At 35.2% G+C, this 24,263-nt stretch overlaps 2 protein-coding genes across 10 annotated transcripts in view; one reads left to right on the top strand and one right to left on the bottom strand.

Annotated features, from left to right (window-relative positions):
• On the top strand, nt 1-22,760 carry phactr1 (phosphatase and actin regulator 1). 8 transcript variants are annotated; one of them, XM_051875239.1, is made up of 13 exons: nt 1-572; nt 12,554-12,718; nt 13,428-13,508; nt 13,642-13,740; nt 14,356-14,562; nt 14,641-14,875; nt 16,384-16,556; nt 16,714-16,870; nt 17,946-18,001; nt 18,086-18,147; nt 18,307-18,447; nt 18,554-18,630; nt 20,642-22,760. In XM_051875239.1, the coding sequence occupies exons 1-13, from the start codon at nt 455-457 to the stop codon at nt 20,655-20,657; spliced, it is 1,587 nt and encodes a 528-aa protein (XP_051731199.1). In that variant the 5' UTR covers nt 1-454; the 3' UTR covers nt 20,658-22,760. The 8 variants fall into 8 exon arrangements, with proteins under 8 accessions (XP_051731199.1, XP_051731200.1, XP_051731193.1 ...); XM_051875240.1 differs by having other exon boundaries at nt 12,557-12,718; XM_051875233.1 differs by lacking the exon at nt 1-572 and adding an exon at nt 7,517-8,237.
• Nucleotides 21,850-24,263, bottom strand: part of tbc1d7 (TBC1 domain family, member 7) — a 7,495-nt gene continuing 5,081 nt past the window's right edge. For both annotated transcript variants that reach the window (XM_051875244.1, XM_051875243.1), the window contains exon 8: nt 21,850-22,913. In XM_051875244.1, coding sequence (XP_051731204.1) covers nt 22,827-22,913 — 87 coding nt within the window. In that variant the 3' untranslated portion in view covers nt 21,850-22,826. The remainder of the gene's footprint in view (nt 22,914-24,263) is intronic.

The following is a 24,263-nucleotide window of genomic DNA, read 5'->3' on the forward strand; positions in this document are numbered from 1 at the left end:
GACAGGTGAAGTGCTCTGGATCATTGATCGGCACTGATGATGTCACAGCTACTCGGAGATCGGTGCCGTTTTTACGTTATTTACTACATCTACATGCATGTGTCATGAGCCCTAGCCTGTGTAACGCGTGAATGAGGGACTCGCGCGCGGAACATCCGCCTCTCCGCCGCATCAGTGCAGATTCTCCGTGCCGAACACGTCATCCCGGTTAGTAACGGTAGTACGGCAGCAGGATTCCACGCGCTCTGGATGTTTCCGTTCATCCGTGTGCTGCATCAGGGCGGGATGCGATTGACAGTCCGTGCGCTTCTGTTTCGCGTGTGTCGTGTCGGTTGATCGGTTAACGGAGCGAGGAGGAGTCTCCATCCCTCCCCCCTGCTCGCGCTCTTCCGTGTCTCTACCGTGACTGTCCCTCGCCGTTAACGGGGGCTGCACCGGGGGTCCCGCGTCTCTGATGGCGGCGGCGGCGCCCGAGCAGGAGGATGTGGACCGGCGGCCCATCAGAAGAGCCCGATCCAAGAGCGACACCCCGTACCTGACCGAAACCAGACTGTCCTACACATTACAGACAGGTGAGTGTGCGAGTTCACTACTGTACTGTGGTAATACCATGCTATTGTAATATATATATACCACGGAACAGAATGATTACCATGTTCATATTGGAATGTAGCAGCATGGCACTCCAAGTAAAGAATGTCATGATATCGTGACTAAAAACACATGCTTTTACCAAAAATAGTGATGAACATAGACATGACCAAATATCATGGTAAATGCACTTTGATATGGTACAAAATGATTACCATATACATATGCCACTATATTTACTACATATTACTCCAAGCTATTTTAAAAAATACCATAATACATAAGTCAAAAAATAAAAAAATTAAAAAAAAATAAAACGGAGCATTATAACATGTTAATTAGAGTATCTACTCCAAACTACTTCAAAAAATCCCAATATTACCATGGTACATGTGCAAAAACATGGTATTACCATTACCAAATACACATGTGCCATAATATTTACATATTACTCCAAGCTTTTAAAAAAATACCATGGTACATTGACATATAGCAGGTTATTTAGAGTATTTACTCCAAAGTACTTTAAATAAATCTAATTTTACTGGTTACATTTGCAAAAAACATGGTATCACCATTACCAAATACACATATATGCTATTATTTTGACATATCAGTCCAAGCTACTTCAAAATACCATGGTGCGTTGACATATACCATGTTATTTAGAGTATTTACTCAAATAATCCCAATATTACCATGGTACATGTCCAAAAACACATGCTTTTACCATAGTAGTCCAAAACACATAGCCTACAAATGCCATTATATTTACAAAGTACTCCAAACTACTTCAAAAAATACAACATATGTCATGTGCATTAATATATACCATGTTATTTAGAGTAATTAATCCAAAGTACTTCCAAAATTACCATGGTACATGTGCAAAAAAACACAGAATTACCATGGCACTGAATGATTACCATATCCATATGGTATTATTTACATGGTACTCCAAAGTATTGCAAAAATTACCATGGTACAGTGCCCAAAAAATAATACTATGGTACTGAGTGATTACACAGACCAAATATCATAGAGAATACAATAGTTTATGAACTTTGATAAGGTACCAAACACACATGTGCTATTATATTTACATAATACTCCAAGCTACTTCAAAAATACCATGGTGCATTGACATATACCATGTTATTTAGAGTATGTACTCCTTGGTACTTCAAAAGATCCCAATATTAACATGGTACATGTCTAAAAACATGGATTACCATGGTACTGAATGATTACCACATCCATATGGTACTATTTATACATGGTACTCCAAAGTATTACAATGATTACTATGGTACAGTACCCAAAAATAATACTATGGTACTCAGTGATTACACAGACCAAATAACATAGAGAATACCGTAGTATATGAACTTTAATAATGTACCAAACACACATGTTGTTTTATTTTCATAATACTCCAAGCTACTTTAAAATACCATGGTTCATTGATATATACCATGTTATTTAGAGTATCTACTCCAAGCTACTTCAAAATATCCCAATTTTACCATCGTACAATGTCCAAAATATAATACTATGGTACTGAGTGATTAGACAGACCAAATATCATAGATAATACCATAGTATATGAACTTTGATAAGGTACCAAACACACATGTGCTATTATATTTACACAATACTCCAAGCTACTTCAAAAATACCAATTTGACATATACTATGTTATTTAGAGTATCTACTCCAAGGTACTTCAAAATATCCCAATATTAGCATGGTACATGTCCTAAAACATGGTTTTACCATGGTACTGAATGACTACCAAATCCATATACTACAGTATTTACATGGTACTATAAAGAATGGTTTGATAAAAACACTGCTCCAGAGGAGTGTTAATTCAGCAGATGTTGCTTTTCCGAAGGGGAAACACACACACACACACACACTCGTGAATGCACAGAAATAAACTCAGCACTGTCTTCATGTGCCGGTGAGTCATGCAGTTCAGAGGCTGAGGATGTCATGACATGAGCGGTAAAGACTAATGACAGGACTTTAGTTCATCAGCTGGACCTGCTTTGCGTGTGTTTACGTTAGCGGCATGAGCTTCCATTTTGCATGCAATGAAAGTAGATTGAAATTTATACTGTCAAACTTGTCCGTAGCACATGCAGTTGCTTTTTAAAATGTGTTGGATCACCAACATTCAAAAAGAACAAAATCTGAGCACATAGTTATCACATGACTTTGGGTTCCTCTTTTAATGTGTCCAGCGGGTAAAAATGGTCTGTTCACTTAGTAAAGTAGTAGTGATAGTGACAGTAATAGTGACATCACTGTTACGGCCACTTTACTCTAGTGTGAGTATGACATCATACTGAAGCAGCGATAGATCATGTCACTGTGACCTACAGGCTGTTTTCCTGTCATGAAGAATCTTCCCAGCGCTGTAAATGTAAAGTGTGTCTGTGATTGAGTCACTGAGAGGTGAAGCTGTTTCATTTCATTAGTGTTTTCAGGGCAGATCAGCGCTGATGCTCCTCAGACATTCGGTTTAGTGTTTGTTCCCTTCAGTTTAACTTCTGCTCAAATCACTGCATTCAAACTTTGTTTTATAGATCATTTCAGTTGTAGATGTGCATTTTTTTGTTTGCATTTTACAATCTTAAAGGGTTAGTTCACCCAAAAATGAAAATTCTGTCATTAATTGCTCACCCTCATGTCGTTCCACACCTGTAAGACCTTCGTTCATCTTCAGAACACAAATTAAGATATTTTTGATGAAATCCGAGAGGTTTCTGACAGCAATATGATCAACACTTTCAAGGTCCAGAAAGGTACTAAAGACATCATTAAAACAGTCATGTGACTGCAGTGGTTCAACCTTAATGTTATGAAGTGACGAAAATACTTTCCGTGCGCAAAAACAACACAAAAATAACAACTTTATTCAACAATCTCTTCTCTTACCTGTCATTATCCTTACGCGGTAACACAGTGAAGGCTTCAGTGTTTACGTCCGAATGCCGGCTTAGTATTGGCTAAAGCTGATCACGTGATCAGCACGACACACACGCGTGTGATGCTGACGCAGGAGCCGGCCAATAATGAGTCGTCGTTCTGACGTAGAACCTGGAAGTGCTGGACGTAAACAACGTATGAGAATGACACAGAAGAGAAGATATTTTTAAATAAAGTCATTATTTTTGTTTTGTTTTTGCGCACAAAAAGTATTCTCGTCTCTTCATAACATTAAGGTTGAACCACTGCAGTCACATGACTGTTTTAACGAAGTCTTTAGTACCTTTCTGGACCTTGAAAGTGTTGATTATATTGCTGTCTATGGACGAGTCATATACCTCTCTTTAGCTTTTATTTTAGTTTTAGTCATTTTAGAACTTCAGTTAGTTGAAATAATATGAACAAAAGATTCTTAAAGTCAAATTTCTCATCTAATATTTTATTTCAGCTGTATTTCAGTTAAAAACAATGATTTTAATACTTTCATTTAACAATAACTGTTAACACTTTGGAATAAGATTTCATTTGTTGAGACCAGTTAAGTTAAAGGGGCTACATGTAAGAATTTTCATGTATTAATTACTTTTTTTTGTCTATGAAAGCTGATTTTTATGTGAAGGGCTCGGGACGTTTTTGCCGGGAAATAAAGTGAATGTGACGGTTACGCGCGCTCCCGAGAACCTCTCAACACATGAAACTACTGCATATGTTCAGGATAATGCCGAAAGTGCCATTCTGTACTGTAATGTCGGTGTGTCAATTCAAAGTATAGTCTCACACAGCCAGATCTATATTGAGTCTAGTCTCAAATATATACTCAAACGATCATAACAGTGTAATTTTAATTACCTCATCTGTCGACATGATGCCGGTGAATCGCAGAGGTGGTTCAAACATATCCACTTCGCTATGATCAGATGCTTTCTGAACTGCTGTTTATCAAAGCTGTCATTTTTTGTTAAATTGACAGGAAAGCTTGCAGCACATATTTACATATTCTAAACGTCCCTCTCAGCAGTGTGGACGGCGGTGGGATGTTCGCCTCAAAGGTATTTCCAACGTATTTTTTTATGCTAAGCAAATATTTAAAAAAGAACTTCGGCGCGAGTTTATCAGGGCACTGAATCACGTCAGTTACTTGTGCACGAGAGCGAGCACGAGCAATAAGTTGCTGGCTGCAGTTCACTTAACGGCCACCGGTGTCGCTAATAACAAGGGTTTTTGAATTCTACATAGAGCCCCTTAAAAATACATCTAAAGCATTTATTAGTCTTAGTTAATGTTAATTTCAACATTTACTAAATTAAACTATTTTTAAAATTAAAATTGTATTGAACTGATTTTTTTAATAGCTAACACTGACAATGATTATTAAATGTTGTAAAAAAAAAAAAAAAAAGTATTGCTCACTGTTAGATCATGGTAGTTAATATATTAACTAATGTTAACAAATGAGACCTTATTGTAAAGTGTTACCCAATAACAACACTGCTGAAGTGCTACTAGTATATTGTTCTTGTGGTTGAATGAGTTGATAGATCAATATGCTGTGAGGGTATTTTGCTGAGGCCAGACACAACAGACACTCATCTGATACTCACACAGACATCGCCTGCAGGCTGTGTGTGTGTGTGTCTGTGTGTGTAACGGTAAGAGTTCAGCTCAGAATAAGCAAAATCACTGAAATGTGTTAGAATTTCAGATGTATTACCACTGTATGTATGTGTGTGTGTGTGTGTTAAAGGGATATGGTTGCATAACAGCATGGATTAAACTGGTTGTCTGTGCAACGCATCAAGCTGACTTCTGTAGCAGAAGGATGAGTTACAAAACAGTCATTCTGCTGCACCGCATGGCAATTTAGATAATAATGACCATCATTTGCTTCGTACAAATACTCTCATTTACTAGTTAAATTAGCATTCGTTTGTAGTCATTCTGTAACTGAAGCCTAATTGCCTAAGTTTTTTCCAGCAACATATAGCTATTGGGTAAATGTATTGAAAATGTGTCCAGGTTACATTTCACCCTGAAAGAGGTAATATGTTTATTTTGCATGTTTGTTTGTTTTTCTTTGCCTATTCCCACCAGATGTTTTTGAGGTCTTTATTTTATGAAAGGGATAGACAGAATAGTCATTTTTGGGTGAACTATCCCTTTAATTGGGGGTTGTATCATGTGACCTGAACATGATTTCATGAGATCCACCTGATTCACGCACACATGACAGAGGCACACACACAAATACACATTTTCAAACATGATTAATGTCACACATACAGGCTACTTAAAATTACGAGGGTTAATTTTCTCACACACACAGAATGATTGCCATCTGCTGGAGATTTGGAGAGAGAGAAAGCATGAGAAGATATTCATTCCAGCATATGAGTCATGGTTCGATTTATCCTAGATAATATTTCATCTGCACATGTTCCTCAGTGCTGCATCTGTTCTGGGGCCAGTTTAGTGAAGCAACCACAAAATGAAGAGCTCAGATCGTTGATCAAACATCTGCACAGATGTTAGTAAACATGTGATGATGATGTGCACTTAACCAACAATATTTCTTCTTTATTAGCCGTTTTCAATCTCACAGATATGATCATCCTCATGCGTGAGACCCACAGTCTAAAAAATGGGGGGTTAAAAACAACCCAAGTTGGGTTAAAAATGGACAAACCCAGCGATTGTGTTGTTTGGGTAGTTTTATTTAACTCAACTTTTGTTTAAAAATTACTTGCTTAAAAAGAACCCAAAGTATGTTGGAAATTAACATTTATTATTATGTTTAATAAATTAATATGTTTAATGAATGATAATTAAACAATAATTGCTTCACCTTTTGATTATTATTGTTTCCTCTAGTAATTATGTGTCAGATTTTTAATGTTCAATCTATTTTGGGTTCATTTTAAGCCATAGTCATTTTTAAACAATATTTGTAATTTTTAACAAACATTTAACCCAACCGCTGGCTTTGTCCATTTTCAACCCAACTTGGGTTGTTTTTAACCCAGCATTTTTAAAATTTTAAAACACTGCTATATATTTTCATGTATTTATATTAAAATGAATATAGGCTAAATATGTGTAAATAAAATATTATTTGGAAAATATTTAATTTCTGTACTGTACTGTTTATTTGATTATTAGCCTACTCTAAATATTTTACTCAACATTTTTCCACAGATTTTAATTCCCTAGCATTCCCAATTTATTCTGTGAAAAATAAAGATTATAAATATGTGTAAATATTATTTGGAGAATATTTCATATTAACGTATATTATGTTACATTATTAAATTGTTTTAGAAAATATTTTATTTATTTATATTAATAATTAGTTTATTCCGTTTAATCTTATTTTTCATTTATTTTACTCTAAATGCATTGCAGAAACAAAAATAATGTGTCAATAGATAGGTCTATTAAATATCTTTATGGTATTTATAGTAGAGATTTATAGAGAAATCTGATCATATTAGCAGCATTTAGCAGTAGGTGTGGACACACAATCTTGGGGGGAAAATGGTTACCGTTATTATTTGTATTTTAGTACAGGTTTCAGTAACCGCAGCCTCTAGCGGTGCGACACCATTCAAAATACGGTGAGGTAGGCGGGGTCTCTCGGTAGATCCGGTCTGGATTCTCTCTGTATATGGACTAAAAATAATACTATGGCGAAGGCTAAGCTCTCATGAATAAGGTCACGCTGCTTAGTGATAAAAAAATAAATAAAATCTAAATAAATGTTAAAACACTAGTAAAAATCTAACGGCTGTTTAAATCCTACCAACGTGACATTGCGTCATTAATATTAATGAGCCACGCCTTCAGCGTCTGAGCATAGTAGCCCACTTAACAACGGCTTCCAATCAGATGTGCCTGTTGGCCGAACGTCACGTTGGATCATTAATATTCATAAGACAAGTTCTCGCCGTAGTAGGATAGGATCCGTGAATTCGCTCCCGTTAACGGTGGATTCCGGTCCGCGTATTTTTACGTGGACTTCACGGCATTGCGTCACGTTGATGAATTTGAAGTGATGCTACCGAGAGGCGCATCCGTCCGCTTATGATAAACAAAATTGCGCCAGTCGCTTTCATTTGCGCGTAAATAACGAGCGTTGCCGAAGGTGTGATATATATTAAAGAAAATACTGAAATAGGAAAGTGGCTTAAATCAGCGCGTGTATGTGTGTAAATATATACAAACACGCTTATACTCAGGTGGGCCAACGTTTTTGCGCGTGTCGTCGGTGGTCTCGCGCACAGGACGGTAATATAAACCCGGTTTACGCGGCTCGGGATGATCGGTAAGGCTCATGCACGCGCTCTTCCGTTCGATATCCGCACCATCCCGGGGTGTGACGGATAGACACGGATCCGCCGCTGCGCCCATGGCGGGTCCCGCATTCACGGGAGCGCACGGGACCTGGATCACATCTCGGCTACGGGAGGACGCGTCATCTTCTTCATCATTATCATCGTCATCGTCCGCAGAGAAACCGCGCAAACGGAGAGCCTTTAACCTGGTCAAACTGCGGCAGCCCACCGCCCCCGGTAACAACAACACTCCGTTTGTGATCTCCGGTCATATCAAGCACATCTGCAGTAACTGCAGCCGCGGGAATGACATCCGGGACGGTGAGTGATAATGATAATGATGATGATGATGATGCCGCGTATAACGGGCCCGTCCGGACCGATGCTGTACAATGAAACGGTCATTTTTATTCATGTTTATGGTGGCCTATTTAATCCTTAACTATTTAAAGGGACAGTTCACCAAAAAAACAAAAAAGAAATTTCTGTCATAATTTACCCGCCCTCAAGTTGTTCCAAACCTGTATGATTTTTTTATTTTATTCTGTTGCACACAAAAGAAGATATTTTAAAGAATATGGGTAACCAGACAGTTTTGGGGCATCACTGACTTCCATAGTATCCAGAAAAAAAAATACAATGGAAGTCAATGGGGACCATCAATTGTTTAGTTAAAAACATTCTTAAAAATATCTTCCTTTGTGTTCAACAAATTTGAAATTCATACAGGTTTGGAACAACTTGAGGGTGAGTAAATGAGGACAAAATTATTTTATTATTTTTTTTATTATTATTATTATTTTTGGTGTACTGTCCCTTTAACACTTGACATTACAGTGTCCATGTAAAAAAAATGTATATAGTTTACTTTAATATAATATGTTTGTATAACAAAATATATATACTGTCCATATGTCCAATGTACAGAATAACATGTATTTTCATAAATGTTACAGCTGCAACTTCATAAACATTTGTTTACAAATTAACATTTAAATTTATAATTTTTAATCCTTGCACTTTTGACAATATAATCTGTTAACTAGCAAAATTAGATACTGTAATATTACCATGATGTCATATTCAATGTAAAAAAAAAAAAATATATATATATATGCAGTGAAAAATTATAATAGATTTAACACAGAAGTTTACTGTAAAATACTTCATGGGTTTTGGACTTAAAAAGTTTAAGTTATTTATTATATTCATCAAGACAACGTGTACTTTTGCAGTAAAATATCTTTAAAATTAGTGTTTTTTTTATATAAGTAGAAATTATGAGTCACCTTATAATTTACAGTGAACAACGGGATGTGTTGCATCATTAAATATACATTTTATATATAAATATACAAATATAAATAAAATATTAAATAATAAAGAATTTTAACAGTTTATATGTTTAAATGTAAGAATTATGTATAAATATTTTATATAAAAAATATAATCTAATATTTCTTGTTATTAGTTAAGTACAGATGGGTCACATGTGACCCTGATGATGTTTTGTAATAGTGTGCACCATTTAAATATGAGTATTTTTTACTCAGTGTTGTTGATTTCTTATGTTATTTACATTATGCCACAAAGTGTGAACTAATATGCTTTCATTGAACTTTTGGCAAATCCACATTTTATTGTTTATTTTCTTGCATTCTGCATCCTAGCAAGTCAGTTGTTGGTTTGACCTACATTCATCGGTCAGATGTGGAGCTGAAGTGAATGTTCAGCCTCCTTCAGCAGAAAAGCCCTTCTGGAAAATCGAGCATGATTCTTTCCTTTACCTGCTGACCTGTTTTAATGCACCAGCAGCCTATTTTTACAGCAGCGTCGTGGCGAAAACATCCAGAATGCTTCCAGTTTTCCCAGAGGAAGTTTCCAGTGATTTCAGAGCAGCTGTTGTGCTCTTCGGACCAGACAGATATAGCCTTTTTTGTTGGTGAATTTAGCTTTTATTTAACTTCTATATATATATATATTACATTTTATGGTATTTAACTGCTATTAGTATACTTCTTTTAAACTAAAATAAGAAAGTATACTTTCAGTCTACTTTTTGTGTACTTCTCAGAAATATACTTAAAATTACACTTATACTGACAGAAAAGTCTAAGGGTGTGTCTCAATCAGCTCCCGAGCTCATGAATCAGTATATTGTGTACACAAATTCGGGCACTGGTAAGGACAGTAACGGACGCTGGCTCACTACACATTGGGACACTTGTGACTATTTCCGGCGACGTGACAACGTCCTCATTGTACAACATCACTACTGGTATGAACGAAAGCAGAGGCGATATCTTTCTGACATTACTTGTAATGCTATTTAAAGTACATTATGATAAATACTTTGCGTGTTACATATACATGCAACATTTCAGCCGTAAATAAATTATACATTTTAGCTAGATTATGTTCATTACCTGTCTAGCGATGTATGTTTACGCTGAAATATCATAAAATAATGATTTGTATTTTTAATAACATCTATTGCGCGTCGTTATGTGTAGTGAGTTTGCTCACATGATTTAAGTTCTGCGCTTCAGCACTTCCGTTAAGAGAGCATAGTGAGCATCGATGCTCCCTGGTTTTCACGGTGCATTGTGGGACTTTTTAGGGAGCAAACGTTTCAGTGCCCTGGAAGGATTCTGCGATTGAGACAGCCCTTAAAATGGCCGACTCCCTGATCTAGGGAGCTGATTGAGACGCACCCTAATTATATTTGGCCTATTCTTGTTCTCATAATATACTTAATTAAGTATTTTAAGTATACTTGGCTTGTAGCTGTGTTTACTCTTAATTGAGTAGCTTATTAAATACTTTTATTTACATAGTTTTACACGCTGTCTTATAAACTTACATGTTTTGGCATTCAATACAATAGATTTGTATGAAAATATTGATTTATAAAGAAAAAAGATACATGTATGTGAATTTTTGTGTAGTCCACTGGTAGTGTACATAGGAAAAGTACAGTTAAAGGTATATTTCAAGTAAAAAAATTAATACCTAAATAGGAACGTAGTAGTATACTAAATAAAGTTCAAAAAATAACACATAAATAGTAAACTATTTGCATGATGCTAAGTTCACTTAAAGAAAACTTAAAAGTATACTTGCAGTATAAAAGTAGTTTACTGAGAGTATACTTCAAAGTATACTACAAGTAAACTATCAGTATACCTATAAATTCACTTTCACAAATGAAAAATGTTACTAGTTGTGTACTCAAATTTTAAACAAAGTATATTTAAAAGTATACTTTATACACTAAAAAGTGGGCCAATTAGTATTGAAATAGTACACTTAAAAATATACTTGAACTTTACTTAAGTATACTTAATAAAATTAACAAAGTATGCTTGTTTTCTGTATGGGAATGCATCACTGGACTCATAGTGAGCACGTCATCCACACTTAACAGTCAGTAAGGGACCTATTAGAAAGCTCTGCTGACGTGAAGTATATCTGAAGATTATTCTCCTGAGGTCAGAAGATGGGATTAGAAATTCACACTTTATACGTGAGACAGTCGTTTCCCCCTTAATCTAAGAAAATGAATGTTCTTTGCCCTGTTTTATATGAGTTACTAAATGGAAAAAGTCTGAAAACTTCAGCGTAATGCTATACGTATGACACAAGATGGGAAGAAGGGGGTGAAAGTGGAGTTTTTCCACTTACTTGATCCTAAAAGTATTTGGTCTCCGTTGTGACATTTATGATGCAATTATTCACTTCGTTTCTTTACTTTCTAAACCATCTAAATTCTTTTGGCTCATTTGCTTGATTTATGACCATTCGGTTTTATTTAAGAAGACCATGACTTTTTAATTGCAGCTACTGGAAATTGTTAGTGTAATCTTACTAGTTTATGGATTTGGTTTGTAAATTTATTTGTTAAAGGAATAATTCACCCAAAACTGAAAGTTATTGTCATTTACTCACCCTTATGTTGTTTTAAACTTGTATAGGTTTCTATTTCATTGAACACAAAATATTATGAAGAATTTGAGGGCTGTTTTTTTCTGTAAAAATTGTAACAAGCCAATTTTTTTAAGCATAAAATTTAAGTATTCTGACTGTTTGACTCTACTTTTATTAAAATTAACCTTTGGACATCCATAGTATCATACATTTAGATCATGATAACCACAGGTAAAACAAACCACACATAACACCTCACTACCATGGTAAAATATATATGGTTTCTGTGGTGTTTGTTATGAAAAACAGTAGCCTAAAGACATTTAGTATACATGCAAATGCACAAATACTATAGCTTAATAACAACTAATACTGTAATTAAATTCTATTACTCTTTTAATACATTTAATACATGTCTACATTAATAATACAATACAATTCAATATGAATATCCCACAATTCTGCCATGATGCAGTTAGTCTTACTACAGTAAATCCATGGTAAATGTTGGTGATTTGTAGATTGAAAAGCCTTCTTAACTGGATCTCGTGTTTGTCAGTGCCGTTTATATCGAACTTATGTTCGACTTATGAAATTTATATCGCCATAATTATCATTTTATCGCCCAGCTCTGACTATGACTGTAAATTATGGGTGAATTTTCATATTTGGGTGACTTATTCCTTATAAGTGTGTTTCTGTGTGTTCAGCAGAGGGTGCCGAGCGGCTGGCGGCCATGCGCTCCGATTCTCTGGTGCCCGGGACGCACACGCCGCCGATCCGCAGACGGAGCAAACTGGCCAGTCTAGGACGACTCTTCAAGCCGTGGAAATGGAGAAAGAAAAAGAGCGACAAGTTCAAACAGACGTCTGCAGGTGCGTCACATGGGCAACACAACTGCCTGTAGATACATACAAACTGTTTTCAGTTATACACTAGCGGTCAAAAGTTTGGAATAATTAAAATGTTTTTAACGTTGTTGAAAGATGCTCACCAGCCTGCATTTATTTAATTAAAAATACATTTTGCAGCTTAATGTTTTTGTGGAAACTGACATTTTATTTTTCAGGATTCTTCAGGAAAGAACAACATTTATTTTTTAAATAAAATCTTTTGTGACATTAAATGTCTTTACTGTCACTTTCGATCAATTTAATACGTTCTTGCTGAATTAAAGTACAAATTTCTGTATTTTTCTTTCTTTCTTGTTTTAAAAATCATATTTACCCCAAACATTTGAATGGTATGCATCACGGTTTCCACAAAACTTGACTGTTTTCAACATTGATAATGATCAAAAATTATTCTTGAGCAGCAAATCAGCATATTAGACTGATTTCTGAAGAATCATGTGACACTGAAGAAAAAAATATGTAGCTTTGATCACAAGAAATAAATTACATTTTACAATATATTCACATAGAAAACAGCTATTTTAAATTGTAATAATATTTCACTGTTTTTACTGTGTTTTTGATCAAATAAATGCAGCCTTGGTGAGCAGAAGAAACTTCTTTCAAAAACAATCGTACCGACCTCAAACATTTGAACGGTAGTATAAGTGGTTTTGTGAATGCTTTGCAGTGCTGGAGAGGAAGATGTCGACCCGTCAGAGCAGAGAAGAGCTCATCAAGAGAGGCGTGCTGAAGGAAGTGTATGAGAAAGGTACATGTCTATATGATACAAACTCATAATGAATGTTATTGGCAGTGACGTCAAAGATTTTGGTCTTTATCCGTTTAAGCAGAATGTGTTTTACTGGAACTAAGTGAGTGTGAAACGTCTTTCTCTCTGTCAGTAGAGGAGGTCAGCGGTGACATGTGTGTGAGTGACCTGGACAGACAGACGGTCATCAGTCCAGTATCAGAGTCTGTAGACACCAGCGTCACAGCGGCAGGTGTGTTACACTACACATCTTTACCAGCTGTACTTTTCCCCTGAAGTCCACTTGTAATGTCAGTCAACTTGCACCAAAAACAGGCATACTTTGGTCTTTATGGATCATTTTTCCTGATACCTGTATTTCACACTGATGTGCATCAAGAATGCTTAATGTGTGTTTATATGCAAATGAGGGTGGTTATATGTTAATGAGATGCTGATTGGTGTCAAACCTGATGTTTTTGCTGTAAAGTTTCAAAAAATGTTGTCAGGAAATTTTTATATATACTACACTACAATTTTTTTTTTTAAGACATTAATACTTTTAAATGCTCGAGCTCTGAAAGCAGGATGGATTCTGATTGGCTGAGAATGTTTTTATCGTTCATCAGCTGGAAAAAAAATAGTTCTGAAAGTGATTCCAACTATATCATCTCTCCATTATCGTTATAGTTGTGTTGTGTGCTATTCTTTTATATTTAGAAAGATTTTTAGAACTATATCTTTATCATTATCATTATAGTTATCATCCTTGGTGTGAATGGACCTTAAGAGATGTAATTAATTAAATATATATATATATATTAGGGCTGTCGGAAAAACTAACATTTTCGCATTCTATCTCATCTAGTGTCGTTCTCAGAGGTCCAGTCGTCTGGAGAAACTGTGGCGTGTCTCTCAGATCTCGTCCCAAAGCCATCTCAAGCCCCGCCCTCTGTGAAGCCTGTGTCGTTGCCTGGCGACAGCGCTGACATCTCTCACGTGAGGCCGTCGTCACTGAAACAGCCTCCTGCCTTACCGCCGAAGCCATACAGCAGAATTCCCAACCATCTCACAGGTGACGCCGCTGTACCGCTCGTCTTTCGCTCATGAAAACCATCATGGAAAACATAACTCTGTCTCTTCTTCTCTTCAGAGACGCTTGCCAGACTGTCACCGCCTCTCCCTCCAAAGAAAGTGATGATATGTGAGCCAGCGCCCTCGTTTTCCCTCAAATGCCTGCCGTCCCAGGGCACGCACACGCACACACACGCACTCGCACATGCTCACTCGCAGCAGTTCGCCACACTGCCGCTGTCGCTCCACCCGCCCAGCCGCATCATAGAGGAGCTCAACAAAACACTCGCGCTCACCATGCAGAGGCTCGAGAGGTGAGCACACACACACATACTCACACACACACACATTTACTAGCTATCTAAACGGGGACATATTACAAACAGCAAAAGAACCAAAACCCACAACAACACTGACCAAGCAAATAAACATAGTAAACAATAGGATAAAAACGACAATGTTTTTTGCCACAAAATTCAGTTTAGTTATTGGACAGCAGCAGCAAAAACAGCAGCAGCATCAACAATAACAGCAGCAGAAATAACATCCGCAGCAATAACCAACAGCAGCAGAAATAACATCCGCAGCAGCAACAATAATAGCAGCAGCAACAATAACAGCAGCAGCAATAATAACAGCAGCAACAATAACAGCAGCAGCAATAACAGCAGCAGCAATAATAACAGCAGCAGAAATAACATCCGCAGCAGCAACAATAATAGCAGCAGCAATAATAACAGCAGCAACAATAATAACAGCAGCAATAATAACAGCAGCAACAATAACAGCAGCAGCAATAATAACAGCAGCAACAATAATAGCAGCAGCAATAATAGCAGCAGCAATAACAGCAGCAGTAATAAGAGCAGCAGCAGCAGCAATAACAGCAACAGCAGCAGCAATAATAACAGCAGCAACAATAACAGCAGCAGCAATAATAACAGCAGCAGCAATAATAGCAGCAGCAATAACAGCAACAACAGCAGCAATAATAACAGCAGCAACAGCAGTAACAGAAGCAGCAATAATAGCAGCAGCAATAATAACAGCAGCAGCAGCAGCAATAATAGCAGCAGCAACAATAACAGCAGCAGCAATAATAACAGCAGCAGCAATAATAGCAGCAGCAATAACAGCAACAACAGCAGCAATAATAACAGCAGCAACAGCAGTAACAGAAGCAGCAATAATAGCAGCAACAATAATAACAGCAGCAGCAGCAGCAATAATAGCAGCAGCAATAATAACAGCAGCAGCAATAATAACAGCAGCAACAATAACAGCAGCAGCAATAATAACAGCAGCAGCAATAATAGCAGCAGCAATAACAGCAACAACAGCAGCAATAATAACAGCAGCAACAGCAGTAACAGAAGCAGCAATAATAGCAGCAACAATAATAGCAGCAGCAACAGCAATAACAGCAGCAGCGGCGTAGCAGATCTACTCCACCAAGACTAAACATATCAAAATTGCCATATCCAGTACCATGCCAAACACTCAGAGAATTGTCATGACAGAAATCTAGTTTAGTGGTAAATTTTGTGCTTTTGTGTGGTTTGTCTCATTTTCTCTCTCACACAGAACACAATGAAACAGTTCACACATTTACATAATGTGACATTAAAGCTGTTAATACTTAAAATAAAACTTTCAGTATTTTGCTTTTTTATTCTTATAAGTTACCGTCTGAACTTTACATCCCTGAAATACACACCTGTCGTGTGCATACGTGCATCTCACTGCGCGTGCGCGTGTGTGTGTGTGTGTGTGTGTGTGTGTGTGTGTGTGTGTCTGTGTGTGTGTGTGTGTGTGTGTTTAGTTCTGTACTGCAGGCGGTGCCATCTGTCCTGATGGAGACGGAAGAGGAGAAGGAGAACAGAGATTCAATGCACCAAACTCCCGCCAACACACACACGCTCATCACACACACCTTCAGCTCGCATGAGGAAGAGGACGAGGAAGAGGAGGATGACGACGACTCGCTGTTTACAAGTACGAAATCTGGCAGGAAATACAGCATGTGATGTGTGTGTTTATATGAACTAAATTTGTTTGTGTGTGTGTGTGTGTGTGTGTGTGTGTGTTTATGTGAACTAAATCTCTGTGTGTGTGTGTGTGTGTGTGTGTGTGTGTGTGTGTGCGTGCACAGGTACTCTGGCTTTAAGGATCTTACGGAAAGATTCGCTGGCGATCAAACTGAGCAATCGCCCGTCGAAGAGGGAACTGGAAGATAAAAACATCCTACCCATGATGACCGACCAGGAGCGACTGGAGTCCAGACAGCAGATCGGCACCAAACTGACCCGGTGAGGAACAAACACACTCGTACAGTGACAAAACAACAAACTGAAACTGAAATAAAAATAAATAAAAACTATATAGACATATTTTTTTTAAAAAACACAACAGAATTACTAAAACTTTAATGAAAATTAAAATGAAAACAGAAAATATAAAATAAAAAATAAAAAAATGAAATAAAAATTAATAAAATCTACATAGAGATTTAAAAAAAAAAAGTATAAAAATGTTAAAAACACGACAAAATTACTAAAACTAACAAAAATTAAAATGAAAACGGAAAATATAAAATTTAAAAAAGAAATAAAAATTCATAAAATCTACATAGACATTTGAAAATATAAAAAATGTCAAAATCAACAAAATTTCTAAAACTAACGAAAATTAAAATGAAAACAGAAAATATAAAATTAAAAAAAATTAAAGTTAATAAAATCTACATAGATATTTAAAAAAGTATAAAAATGTCAAAAACACAACAAAATTTGTACAAGATGCTTAAAGTGCTTGAATTTGAGTTTTTGAAATTGAAAACACTTAAAAACAGCCATATTTATGAAAAGTGATTGAATTAATGAAAGACAATACATATGAAATTAGTGTTTTATTTTTTCGATAAAACACAAATACAACCTTTTCACGCAAAATTACTGCTGCAGCCCGTCTGCTGTAGATATAGAGCCATTTTGAATGGCTATGATCATGATATTGCTCATATATTTCCAAATATATTTCCAAGCTTTTATTCTTCAGGTTAATCATATATTAATGGGTAAAAAATCTGTTTGAATGAGGAAAGCGATATCTTTGTCATAGTATCCTTTCAATGATTAAGGGGGTTTCCCATGACTGGGAAGCGTCAGCTTCATCCCGGAGCTGCTTTGCATGTCAGTTGAACCTTATAAGGAGTTGTTCAAAGTTAAAATAATTCCCTTGTTTATAACCTTGCTTCGTTTCAGAATGAATCAAAATGCATTGTGTTTTAAGTATTTTGGTCAGAAACTGCTTTATTGTCAGTTTGTGCAGTTGATTTTTTTTTTTTTTTTTAATAAATAAAGCTTTTTTTCAATGTGTGTCCAGTCGTCTCAGCCAGAGGCCATCAGCAGAGGAGCTGGAGCAGAGAAACATCCTCAAACGTAAGTCATTCAAGCATCATGATCTGAGTCAATGAGCTTCACATTCGCTTCTGTTTCAGCGTTTGATCTCTTTCTCTCGCTCAGCTCGCAACGAGCAGGAGGAGCTGGAGGAGAAGCGGGAACTGAAGAAAAGACTCTCGAGGAAGGTGAGAGGATGAAATTTCCCTAAATCCAGAGGTTTTTGGCTGTTTCTATAGCAACGAGCTATTCTAGGTCACGGCACAGATTAGATTAGAGTTATGCAACATCTTTAGGTGTTTTTTTCTGTGGTTTCATTTCATTTCCTCTGTGCTTTGTGTGTTCAGTTGAGTCAGAGACCCACCGTAGAGGAGCTCAGAGAGGCCAAAATTCTCATCCGCTTCAGCGATTACGTGGAAGTGGCCGAAGCTCAGGATTACGACCGTCGAGCGGACAAACCCTGGACGAGACTCACCGCTGCCGATAAGGTTCAGCAGCTTCAACTCACCCGATGGTTTTACATTGAAAATTCCAGTGTTTTACACAGTTTTATGTATAGCACAGCATGTCTGATTCTGGATTTGTCTCTCACAGGCTGCCATACGCAAAGAACTCAATGAGTTCAAAAGCACAGAGATGGAGGTGCACGAGTCGAGTCGACATCTAACCAGGTGAACACGCATACGCACACGCACACACACACACACACACACACCTGACATGGATCATCCTACAAAACAAGCTTATTATTAGAAAGTTCAAAATCTGTTTACTATAAATACAGTAATAAATATAATAGTAGCTTCTGTATCTTTGTTTTTAAAATGTGCATATTTGCAAAAACAAAAAAAGAGGGCTGGGAATTGACAAAAAAGTGTATAAAAAAGCATAAAAATAAAATAAAGTTACTGGACTCCTGAAGTGTTAAAAAATGCCTGTATTACTATATTATTATTATTATAAGTTAGCATCAGCTACTCATTATTTACACATTAATGAGGGCTTGGTAATGATGCTAACTTATAATAATAATAATATAATAATACAGGCATTTTTTAACACTTCTGGAGTCCAGTAACTTTATTTTATTTTTATGCCTTTTTATACCCTTTTTTGTCCATTCCCAGCCCTCTTTTGTTTTTGCAAATATGCACATTTTAAAAACAAAGATACAGAAGTAAGCTACTATTATATTAATTACTGTATTTATAGTAAACAGTTTTTGAACTTTCTAATAATAACCTTGTATTTTCATGTATTTTCTTGAGCACTGACGTGAAGACATAAAACCCCACATATATTAAAATATGTACACTAAAGTTGTACACTAAACATTCAAGTTTTTTTATTCAACACTTTTATTCATCAAGGATGCATTAAATTGTTCAAAAGTGACACATATATATTGTTACAAAAATTCTGTCAAATAAATGCTGTTCTTCTGAACTTTCTATTCATCAAATAATCCTGAAAAATAAAATGTATGACGGTTTACACAAAAAAAAAAGACAATAATCATAAATGTTTCTTGAGCAGCAAATCATCATATTAGAATGATTTCTGAAGGATCATGTCACAGAAATAAATTGCACTTTACTATATATTCACATAGAAAACAGCGGTTTTAAATTGTAATAATATTTCAGAATTTTTTCTGTATTTTTGATCAAATAAAAGCAGCCTTGGTGAGCAGAAGAGACTTTTCAAAAATATAAAAAAATCTTACCAACCCCAAACTTTAGAACTGTACCGTACATTTAGCATGAACAATGTTTTTTATATATACATATTTTAAAAAATGTATGAATATTTAAAATCATACAGAAAAAATGAGCCACATACATATACTGTTTGGAAATACTAGGTTACGACTTACTAGAGCAATTCTGGATAAATTGAGAATCACAATTTTTTTTTTTTTTTTTAAAACAGAGATCACAATTCTGAACTAAACAAAAAATAACGCTATTTACTAGAGGTTCTGAAAAAATGTTAATTGCTGCAGTCTGTTTAAAAAATATTTAATTAATTTGAATCGGTTCGAGTGAATGATTCAATGACTCACTCATAAAGACTTCACTTGTTTCATTACTGGATGAATCAACATTTTTGAACGAATCTCTTGAGTGAATGATTCAATAACAAATAAATTTTTTAACAATCACTTGTCGCCACCTACTGGTGTAACGCTGTAATGATACAGTCATTATTTGAAGCATCAAGTTTCTTTCAGAAGGTGTTTTACTCTATTTTGATCTCTACTGTAGACATCAGTGTTTATATCTGAACTATAAACTTTTATCCCAGTACTTCTGTGATCATCTGAATGATTGTAAGACAGAAATAATGATTCTGTGTGGTTGAAAAGACTGTTTGTGAAGCTTTTTCATGACAACGGCTCTCTCTGGATCAGAACATGATCGCTGTGATCGAACTTGTTAAAGCTTTAATAGACACAGCCGAATCACTGTCATTTAGGAACGATCACATGGGTGTTTGAATCAAGATTGCGATCTTTTAACGATTAATCATGCAGCTCTACTACTTAATATGAATAAAGCTGAACTCTTGGCACTCAAATAAAAAATGATCAAAGAAAAGCTATTAAAAACGCAAGTTTTCTGATTGAATTGTGGGATGGGGGTCCATGTTGTTTCTGAAGCGGTCTTATGTTCTCCACAGGTTTCATCGGCCATAGTGACGCACTTCAGTCAATCAGTGAACTCTCTCTTTTGGAGCCGTTAATACTTTAATGGGACACTGAACAGACTGCTGCACATTTTGATCAGGAATCACATGGAGGAACGACCCGCCGCTCGGAGCAACAGATCCTCCAGGACTCTCGCCACACGTCCACCGTTCAGATGGATTTTGAGTCCCGTCGATGTGCCGGTGGATACGAACCAGCTGATGTGCGGATATTTGTGTATATTTTGACAAGATATTACGTGCTCTTCGCCATGAATTTTTCTCTTTTTTTTTTCTTTTTTTCTCCAGGCGATGGTTTTTAATGCAGCAGATAATGTAGTTGATTTTCTACTTGTAACTGAGAAATTATTCCACAGTCCTTTTAGGTTATAAAAACATTGAAAACACAAGGGAAATGACTTTTCTAATGCATTATCACACACAAAATATAACCGTCTTATAGTCCACACTTTCTGCGCTTTTAATTTTGGACATTTATGCATCTGTCAGATGCTTTTATTATCAGTTCATGCATTTCCTGGGAATCAAACCCATTACTAACGCTGTTAATGCTACAGAAATTCACACTTTAAAGAGGACCTATTATGCCCCTTTTACGGAGTCTTGTTTTTGGGCTCTACTAGAGCAGGTTTTCCTGCTTGTATGTTCATTATTTTCCTCATAATCTCCATTGTTCAGCTCCTCTCTTCCCAGTCTGTCAGTAACGCTCTGTTTAGTTCCTGTCTCTATGAAGCCCCTCCTTCTGAAAAGCACAGTGCGCTCTGATTGGTCGGCTGGAGCAGTGTGTTGTGATTGGTGTTTGGGAAATGTCCCGCCCCTTACCATTACCGCCAGTTTCAACACACTACTAACTAACTCAACCAGGCCCCGCCCCTTTATTTTGCGTATGAATTATTTAAATGAGGAATATTGTGACGTGTTCGTGCCCGGAAGAAACTCAAGACTACAGTGGAGGGACTTTTTCATGCTCAAACATCAACGTTAAACACTAAAGAGTTGAACATGGACATAAGCAAAATAGGTCCTCTTTAACCAATAGCAAAAAAGCAAACTTTTGTCACGCCCACACTACTGACCAATCACAGCGGAGGCGATCTCGACAGGCTCATGCAACAGGACAGAGCAATAATGTGACTGTCAGACTGTATATTCATGTTTTCAAACCGGCTCTTTTATTTCTCCTCGTCTCAAAACGCGCTCAAAGGTGCTCGGTGGTCATGTGATGCACCCTTTAAGCTCCGCCCACTCTACAGGGTGTCGTGTTGCCAAAATAAAAACCAAAACATTCAAGAAACTCAAAATAATCAGTGTTACATTCTTTTTTTTTTTGTATTTTAGTCACAGTTTTCACAAAAATTGTAACAATAACACTTTACAATAAGGTTTCATTAGTTAATTAGTGTTACCATACGTTTTTAAAATTAAAAGTTGTGTTTGTAAACAGTCAATGCATTGTGAACTAACATAAAACAAATGTATTTTTATTAACTATGAAAGATTAATAAATATATTGCTCACTGTTAGTTAATACATTAGCTAATGTTAACAAAACATGAGACCTTATTGTAAATGTTACTATTGTACCATTTTTATGTTAATATATTATTTATAAATATTTTTAACTGACTTTGATACTGAACACATTGACAGGGCATTGGGCATTAAACGAAAAAAAAATCAACCAAAAAAAAAATTATATATATATTTCTGTCTTTATTCACACTCATTTATTCCGAAACCTACGTTATTTTGTTCTGTGGATCATATAAAGGGAATTTCTGAGAATTTTAAGCACTTTTCCATGAAAAAAGATCAAACAGGCTTGGAATAATCGGCTCATTTCATGGACGATCTGCTTCTTTGAGTGATCACACGCACTCTGGTGTCACAGAAGAGCAGAAGTCCTCATGTTCTGAATGACGGATGTGTTTTCTGTTTACAGTCTGTTAGTGTTTCTCTCTTCCGCTGCTGCTATTAGCTCAGAGACCGCAGGAAGAGAGCGGACAGGCATGTCGTGTAACGTACTGTCACTCCTGAATGATGTATGCAGATTCTGATGTAAAGGAACCTAATAAATGACAAACTACACACACATCTGTGAGCTTGAGTTCCTGTCATCCGCATCTGACCGCTTTGAGTCTGTCACAGTCTCGTCCTCTCACACAGAGTGCATGGGCGTCCCGCAGTGTTTGTGCCACAGGTCGATGGCTTTAGTGACGATGGCGTCTGTGTTTTCCTGTGGCATCTGTAGAAAGAGGGTGAGATCTTTACAGACGTACTGAAGAGCTTGTTTATGTAGGTGCAGATGAACATCAGAGGAAAAGGCCAATTATAGAAAAAAATTTTCTGGGTTCAATATAAGTTCTGTCAACATCATTTGTGGTATAATGTTAATATAATTATGAAAATAAAATAATTCCTTGTTACTTAATTTTAAAAAAAACAGTAGTTCATATAATAATAATAGTAAATTCCTTGTAATGGACATGCAGTGTATTGAGATATAATTTTATTAATATGTTGAATGATTTTTTTAACTTATATATATATATATATATATATATATTTGTTTTAGTTTTAGCAATTTTTTTTGTCATGTTTAGAATGTTTTATTTTAAACTGAATATTCTAAAAAAAAAAAAAGAAAATCTAAAAAATTTAAATTTTTATTTCAGTATTTTTTGTTAATTTTAGTTAAAAGTTAGCATTTTTTGTGTTTTGTCATGTTCAGAATATTTTAAAATACTTAAATACTGTAAAACATTTTAGAAAATCTAAAAAATTATACTTTTAAGTATTTTTTGTTAATTTTAGTTTAAGTTTTAGTAATTTTGCTGTTACTGTCATGTTTAGAATATTTTAAATAGTCTAAAAAATTAGAAAATCTAAAAAGTTAAACATTTTTATTTTAGTATTTTTGTTCCTTTTAGTAATTTTGTTTTTGTCATGTTTAGAATATTTTAAAATATTTAAATATTCTAAAAAGTTAGAAAATCTAAAAAATTATACATTTTTATTTCAGTATTTTTGTTGTTATCGTCATGTTTAAAATATTTTTTTTTAAAAACTGAATATTCTAAAAAAAAAAAAAAAAAAAAAAAAAGGATGTAATCTAAAAAAGTACATTTTTATTACAGTATTTTTTTTGTTTTAGTTCAAAGTTTTAGCAATTTTTTGTTTTTGTCATGTTTAGAAATATTAAAAAAAAAAAAAAAAAACAATATTAAAAAAATTAGAAATTTTTTCAATAAATCTTTTTTTTTTTACATTTTTATTCCTGTATTTTTTAATTTTAGTTAAAATTTTAGTAATGTTGTTTTTTCATATTTAGAATATTTTAAAATGTTTAAATATTGAATTTTTTTTTTTTTTTAGAAAATCTAAAAAAAAATATACATTTTTATTTCAGTATTTTTTGTTAATTTTAGTTTGGGTAAAATTAACAAAAATAGTTTTAATAATTTTGTTGTATTTTTGTCATGTTTAGAATATTTTAAATAGTCTAAATAATTAACAAAAATACTGAAATATATTTTTTTTTCTAATTTTAGTAATTCTGTGTGTTTTGTCAAGTTTAGAATATATTTTTAAAAAA

Source organism: Ctenopharyngodon idella, chromosome 20 (genome assembly GCF_019924925.1).
Source record: "Ctenopharyngodon idella isolate HZGC_01 chromosome 20, HZGC01, whole genome shotgun sequence".
Taxonomy (NCBI): domain Eukaryota; kingdom Metazoa; phylum Chordata; class Actinopteri; order Cypriniformes; family Xenocyprididae; genus Ctenopharyngodon; species Ctenopharyngodon idella.